This window comes from Cucurbita moschata, unplaced genomic scaffold (assembly GCF_002738365.1).
Source record: "Cucurbita moschata cultivar Rifu unplaced genomic scaffold, Cmos_1.0 Cmo_Scf00062, whole genome shotgun sequence".
Taxonomy (NCBI): Eukaryota; Viridiplantae; Streptophyta; class Magnoliopsida; order Cucurbitales; family Cucurbitaceae; genus Cucurbita; species Cucurbita moschata.
This window is the reverse complement of record NW_019268578.1, coordinates 942,614-949,686: the sequence shown is the minus strand read 5'-3', so window position 1 is coordinate 949,686 and position 7,073 is coordinate 942,614. Positions and strand designations below refer to the sequence as shown.

The window sequence follows — 7,073 nt, the reverse complement described above, 5'->3', positions numbered from 1 at the left end:
ATACTTGATCAAGATTAAACAATTTTGCATCACGAACACACAAGTCATCTAACTTGCACACTATTTGTAACTCACTCAACATCTCAAGAAACTTCAGACCATCTAACTTCACATTCACATACTATTTGTAACTCACTCAACTATGATAAATAATATCAAGTTAACCTTTTCTTAAAAAAAAAAAAAAAAAAAGAAAGCAAGAAAAATATTTAAAAAATAAAATTCAAATAGAGTTTAAACTTTCTTTCTCCTCCCATGCGATTAAGCAAAACAGTTCTACAAACAGTATCAAATATCAAAAAACTACAAGGAACATCTATAATACATCACAATCACAAAGAAAAACATTTATCTCAACCTTGGATAAGACTACGAATTAGTGAACCAAGTTGTAGCACATAGGAACTTTACTCTTGCTTCAACTCGTGAACAATAATGTTTGAGATCAGAAGGTTATGTATCATAGACATAAGTTACACAACTAGGGCTTTATGGCTCTTAATCCTACAAGAAGTAAAAAATCTACATTTCTAATGTCCACTTCTTATGCTCACATCTACTTCATATATCAAAAACCTCAAATTGTAGGCCAGGACTACACAATTCAAGACTTACTAAGCCATGAGCCAAACATATTATGAATCAAACAAATCAAATCAACAAGAAGTAACATATATTGAGATCTATGGAATCTTGCACCTTTCCAGGACAGGTAAGAAAAAAGGGTAGATAGCAAGGACTATAGCACATGTCATGGCACCATCAATAGAAATCTCTAGCTTCAAGAACCTATTCAGCCATGGACAGCAAAATGTTCACTAGCATTTAACGAACCTATTAATGACCAATCTGGTATCCTCCTTTCACTTTTCAATCCAAGTAATTGGTACGAAAATCTGAAACTGGACTGCCTCTCTGATTAACATAATTTACCCAAGAATTACATGGAGTGGATAAAGAGCACACCAATCATACACAAATTCAGAATGATACAACAAAATATTTGTATCTCAAGAAACAGATGAAATGTCAAGTGAAGGAATGTTTACAAGACCTGAAAGCCTTGAAAGTAACAGAGAAAACAAATAAATACATTTTGGCTAGAGCATATGGTTTTTTTATTGGGATTACTCCTTGAGCCACCTAAGTCACCAAATAAATTTTCGAACATAGATAAGCAAACGAAAGCCACACATTTTAGACAAAAAAACCAACCTTAACATCAAAAAATAATATCCTCGTCCTTCTCAGCAGCTGCAGACAATAAGTTGTGGGCTAAAGTCATGGAAACGCCCTTCTGCAAGGATATCTTTTCAGCAAGTTGTTCCTCAGCATATAGCTTGGCATTGATACGTTGCCTCTCAATTTCCCTTCTCTTATAACCCTGTATCTTTTTCAGTCTAAAGAAATCTTCCCTTTCCAGCTCATCCAATTCTCCCTTAATGTAACTTATAGTATTCTCAATCCTTGGCTTCACAACATTCTCCAGAGCATTAACCCTGCGGTTTGTGGTTTTAATTGCCTCATCAAGAGTCAAAAATGATGTCTGAAGTGAAGCAAGCTCTACAAGAACCTCAATTGCCTTCACATAGGCGCCCCGACACAGCTGGATCTGTTGTCCACCCCTGGCTAACCCTGTGAGATCATTTTTGGTCTCACCATCAGAATAATGTTCAAATTTTGGGAGTTTTACACCAGCAATATTCTCCTGCCGAGATCGAATCTTAATAGCGGCACTTTGGACATTCTCAAGAACAATATGCTTGATGTTGTCACCAGCAACATATTTTGCTTCGGTGAGAGAAAATGCAGATGTCTTCATGACTTCCCCCATTGATTCCTTAGCTGAGACAATCTTCTTGAGTATCTGACGGAACTGAACAGTCAAAGCATCACTCTTCTTCTTGAGGAGAGCATGACCTCTGGTTGCACCAACAAGACGGGCTTTCATCGCTCCAAGCATTGTAACCGTCGGAACCACATTCAAACGTTGGGTCTGGCCCGACATCTTTTTCAATATCTAAGCGGGAAGATAAGGCAAGGTTGCTATCAGGGATATATAACAGAAACACACACAATGTATAGTTGCAAGAAAATAAACGCCAGGACACTTAATCTCATGGTTCACTATATCGGTCCGATCTCAAGAGGGAAAAAAAGTACATCATTCTTTTATGAACATTCGACTTGGATTGCACGCGAAATTATGATCAGCACCTACCAGTCACAAATTTGGATTCCTTTCCTAATCCAGATTCTAACAACTTCTTCGACCTAATAATTTATCGCAGTTCCAAAACGCAAGTGAAAAAGTAAAACGACTCCTTTCCCCCCTTCTTCCATGCTCAAGCTCGATAATTACATAACGTCACAGCTGAAGCAGCTTTAGAAGTGGATCATTGAACCGTACACACAAACCGAGTTTCTAAAGAAGCATGAAAGAAATTCAAACGATAAACTAGTATGGAGAGGGTAAGAGAAGAACCTGGTGTCGGAGGAGTACGTAAGCAGCGGAGATTCGACGCCGAACAGATGGAATAGATCGGAACAATGGATCGACCGAGATTCCGACGGGACAGCGATCTTCAAGGCGCGCAATAAACTAAAAGGCTGTGATCTGTTGTAGAACTCAAAAGACTCTGCTCCAATCTCCAGAAGATCCGATCCAAATTGGATTGAAAATCTGTCAATAATGAGACAAATGGTTAAAAAGGTTTTTAGAATCTGATTTTGATGAAATAGGAATTTTTACCTTTTTACTTTATTATTATTATTATTTTTAAAATTTAAACTAAACCCTAATTTTCGAGAAGTTTTAGATAAATTTGGATTGATGATCGACCCTTCACAAAAAATGTACACATAATTCTAAGTTTAGCATGCAACTTTCATATTCTATACTTTATTTATTCTATTTCTGTCTAAAAATAAAATAGTATTTATGTTTTAGAAATTATAATTAAAATTAATAAAGATAAATTAAAAAAAATGTTACAACGATAACTTTCGATAGGGGTGTCCACTAAACCCGACAATCCAAACTTATGCAACTCAAATTATAAGGGTCGGATTCGATTAAATAGGTTATCAGATAGGGTTGAGTTTAGTTCTCCAGGAGCTCAATGAGTCGAGTCAGGTTCGAGTTCAGTATGCTTAATGCGAGTTTGAGCCAACCCAAACTAAAAATATATATAGTACCGCAAGCCTTATCTTCTCTTCTACCTTATGTTTCTAAGACAAACATGCTCGTTTACAATAATAGTCTAGCCGCGGCCATCCAGCTATCTAGTCGCAAGTATGCAGCTATCTAGTCGCAATTCAATTGTGATCGCTTAAATTTAAAAAAAAAAAAAAATTAAACGCAACAACTCAACCAAAAAAAAAAGGGTTTGATTATCCAACCAAATAAGACGCAAATAACGCGAAGTTTTGGGTTGAACTCTATAACATGAAGTTAGAGTAGATTTTTCAGAAAAATGGTTGAAAAAATACTTAAATCTCCAATTTACACCCAAGGAATGCCCAAACGAAGACTCATTTAAGGTCCCAATAATAGCAACCAAAATTTTAGCAATTGAATCCAATCCATTTGTTGTTTTGGATAAGAGAGAGAGAGAGAGAGAGAGAGAGAGAGAGAGAGAGAACCCGAAAGAATTGCAGCACTCACCGAATCATAATCAAATAATACACGAGCTTCCAATTTGGGTGCTTTCACAACTCAACAGACTTGGAGCTAACCCCCAATGTGATCAGCTAGTAGAGGTGGAACAAATCTGCAGTCTGGAAGAGTTTGCTCAAAGATGTGTCCCACTTTAACAAGCTTTCCCTGTAAACAATCATCCACATTTTTGGCAATGCTTCAGACAAGTTCCCCACAAGCTTCTTATTCACTCCTCTACTAATTTTCTCTTCTCAACCATCTCGATATTACTCGAACCAACATACATGCTGTGCAATAGGGTAAATGACGCGTACCTCGTCAAACGCTGCGCCAATCATTTGAAGGCCGACAGGGAGGTCGGAGGACCCATCTCTAACAAATCCACAAGGCAACACCAATGCAGGTAGTCCACCTAAGTTAACATTGACCTGTCAAGGGCATGAAACGAATAAAGATTGTTCAGTTGAAGGAGCTCTAATTCAAGTTTCAGATGATACTATATAAAAGATGGGCGGCAGAAATGCTTACAGTCATGATGTCACCTGCATACATTGCCAATGGATCCTTCACCTTTTCGCCTGTTAACAAACAATGATCATAAAAGTAGTGCCCAAAAGAATTGAAAGACATGAAATGTTGGAAGGCATACCAATTTTATAAGCGGCAGATGGAGCAGCGGGTGATATTAAGATGTCATTTTCATCTAATGCTGCCTTGAAGCTTTTCTGAATAACGCTTCTCACCTGAAACACCGTTGCAATCATAAAGCTCTTATCAAACATTCCTTGTAAAGTATCAAGAATAGAGAATGTTGACGTGGCACCTGCTGAGCACGCTTGTAGTAAGCATCGTAATAACCAGCAGAGAGAGCGTATGTTCCCATCAAAATTCTCATTTTCACCTGAAATGAGAACATATCTTATTAATTCCCCCGGAGTAGAGAGGATGAGGTTCAAATTTTCACACCCTTATACGGAATACTTCATTCCCCTCTCCGATCGACGTGGGATCTCACAATCCACCCCCCTTGGGGGCTCACTCAACGTTCTCGCTGGCACACCGTCCGGTGTCTGGCTCTGATATCATTTGTAATAGCCCAAGTCCACTGCTAGTAGATATTATCCGTTTTGGCACGTTACGTATTGTTGTCAGCCTCACGGTTTTAAAATGCGGTTTCTAGGAAGAGGTTTCCACACCCTTATAAGGAATGCTTCGTTCCCCTCTCCAACCGATGTGGGATCTCACAACAAAATAGAAATAAAAAGTGAAAATCTTCAATGTCCTTCCAACTAGTACCTCCGAACCAAATCCTGTTGCTCTGGAATTTTGATACAGGCCAGTTAGCTCATCAGCAACAGCTTGATTTCCATATCTATATGTAGGTTATAGTGCCCAAATTGAATCAGAATAAGTTGGTATCACAATATATATAGGCATTTAAATGGTTTCTTCAATTGAGAGAATCAAATAACAATGCAATGGATCCAACGTCACTGTCTTCTCTTGATGAAAGATATTAGATTCTCTTTCTTTCAAGAAGAAAATAAACAAGTTACCTGACACCGTCATATCGTGCTAAGTTTGAAGATGATTCAGATGATGCAAGAATGTAATAGGCAGGCAGCCCAAGAGAGAATGATGGCAGTGATACCTACAACAGAGATAATTAGTCAACTAGAAAGTAAAGCACCAAAAGCAATGAAATTAAAAGAAAATATACCTCATTGATGGAGCATCCCAGTTCTTCAAGATGTGAAGCAGCAGCACGTATTGCAGAACTTACTTCACCATCAACACCATTATCAAGAGTTTCACGAATTAGGCCAATCCTCAATCCCTTCAAGGGTTTACTTTCCAATGAATCAGCAGCAGTAAATTGCGACGTGAAATCATGAACTTCCTGAAAAACGTGCGCGAAAAAAAGTTTTAAAAAATGCTACAAGAATCCACCCTATTATGAAATTGCCCAAGAAGTGATCAAAGTAATTCATTATCCGATTCTACAGTTTTCAACTTCAAACGTCATCATGAACAATCAATAACAGCAACATAAGACTACCGAAGTCACTTAGAAACTTCAAATTTTCGAAGAAGCAGGCACAGACCAATCTTCCTTTCAAACGCTACAAAACTTAAGACAATAGCACAGAGGAAGTATAGACCAATCTTACTCGTTTACTGCTGGTGGCGTCAAGTGTATCATGACCAGAAATTGCATGTAGAAGAATCCCAGCATCAGCAACTGTTGTCCCCAAGCAGCCAATGACATCAAGCGATGAAGCATAGGCCATAAGTCCAAATCTTGAGACACGACCATACGTTGGTTTCAACCCAACAACACCGCAAAAAGACGCTGGCTGCCGCACACTTCCACCTGTATCACTTCCTAAAGACACCACACACTGCCTAGCAGAAACAGCTGAAGCGGAGCCTCCTGATGATCCTCCCGGGACCCTTTTCAAATCCCACGGATTTGCAGTCACCTAAGGAATGAACAGCCTCACTTTTACCCTATAAAATGCTCTGTATTCAATTTTCTAATGATAATCCCCCATAGAAATGTCCCCTCTATGTTCATTTTCACGACAAAAGTAGTGCTAAGAAGAAAACACACAACCACACACACTTCCCGCCCTTATTTCCGAGTACCCCGTATGATGGAAAGCAGGGGAAAGCTATAAATTTATAATATTAAAAGAAACGCAAACCTGGAAAGCAGAGGCTTCAGTAGTACTACCCATTCCAAACTCATCCAAATTAGTCTTCCCAACCACAATCCCACCCAACTCCTTGATTCTCCTCACAGCAGTAGCATCAAATGGCGGTCGATACCCATCGAGAATCCTAGACCCACCAGTGGAAGGCATACCCGCAGTACAAATATTGTCCTTAACGCCGACAAGCACCCCAGCCAAAGGACCCAATTCCTCATTTCTCAGAATTTTGTCATCAATCTCGCGGGCATCGGAGAGAACGCTATCAGAGACGTGGAGAAATGACTTAAGGTGAGGCTCCAATGCTCGAAGGCGATTGAGATAGGACTCGGCAAGTTGGGTGGCAGTGAATTGGCGGGAAAGAAGGGAATGGCGGATGGAGAGAATTTGGGAGTGAAGAGATGGGGATGAAGCGGAAGTTGCAATTTGGTCGGTGAGAGTGGCATTGGCGATGGGATATGGAGATGAGAGCGGGGTTGGTTTGGAGTGAAAGAAGAAGGGTTTAGAAGGAAGATGGAGAGGGAAGCGAGAAAGGGAACAGCGAGGAGGCTGCAGAGTGGATAGCATGTTCGCTGCTTGACGAGCGCAGGGAAAACTGGTAACGAAGCCGACGTCTGTATGGTAGCTTAAATACTTTCTATACCTTCCTATTCATTCATTTATTTAGGGAATTCAACTTTTTTTTTTTTTTTTTTTTT

The 7,073-nt window shown here is 39.3% G+C and overlaps 2 protein-coding genes across 3 annotated transcripts; both read right to left on the bottom strand.

Annotated features, from left to right (window-relative positions):
• Window positions 1-947: 947 nt before the first annotated feature.
• Window positions 948-2,702, bottom strand: LOC111437194 (V-type proton ATPase subunit D-like). Its single transcript, XM_023075058.1, has 2 exons — window positions 2,486-2,702; window positions 948-2,020 (listed from the first exon to the last, which is right to left on the bottom strand). The coding sequence occupies exon 2, from the start codon at window positions 2,006-2,008 to the stop codon at window positions 1,223-1,225; it is 786 nt and encodes a 261-aa protein (XP_022930826.1). The 5' UTR covers window positions 2,009-2,020; window positions 2,486-2,702; the 3' UTR covers window positions 948-1,222.
• Window positions 2,703-3,468: 766 nt separating this feature from the next.
• Window positions 3,469-6,986, bottom strand: LOC111437240 (glutamyl-tRNA(Gln) amidotransferase subunit A, chloroplastic/mitochondrial-like). Of its 2 annotated transcripts, XR_002709412.1 has the most exons (11): window positions 6,370-6,986; window positions 5,833-6,144; window positions 5,382-5,561; window positions 5,218-5,312; window positions 4,958-5,033; window positions 4,485-4,562; window positions 4,311-4,404; window positions 4,190-4,239; window positions 3,976-4,089; window positions 3,653-3,826; window positions 3,469-3,592 (listed from the first exon to the last, which is right to left on the bottom strand). XR_002709412.1 is itself a non-coding variant. In XM_023075122.1 (10 exons), the coding sequence occupies exons 1-10, from the start codon at window positions 6,940-6,942 to the stop codon at window positions 3,734-3,736; spliced, it is 1,665 nt and encodes a 554-aa protein (XP_022930890.1). In that variant the 5' UTR covers window positions 6,943-6,986; the 3' UTR covers window positions 3,529-3,733. The 2 variants fall into 2 exon arrangements, 1 of the variants encoding a protein (XP_022930890.1); XM_023075122.1 differs by having other exon boundaries at window positions 3,529-3,826.
• Between the last annotated feature and the right edge of the window lie 87 nt (window positions 6,987-7,073).

Coding starts and splice junctions, on each gene's coding strand:
- LOC111437194 (XM_023075058.1), bottom strand. CDS start 2,008: ATGTCGGGCCAGACCCAACGTTTGAATGTGGTTCCGACGGTTACAATG.
- LOC111437240 (XM_023075122.1), bottom strand. CDS start 6,942: ATGCTATCCACTCTGCAGCCTCCTCGCTGTTCCCTTTCTCGCTTCCCT. Junction 5,562..5,832: donor ACGCCACCAGCAGTAAACGA/GTAAGATTGGTC, acceptor CACGTTTTTCAG/GAAGTTCATGATTTCACGTC. Junction 3,827..3,975: donor TTGGCGCAGCGTTTGACGAG/GTACGCGTCATT, acceptor GATTGTTTACAG/GGAAAGCTTGTTAAAGTGGG.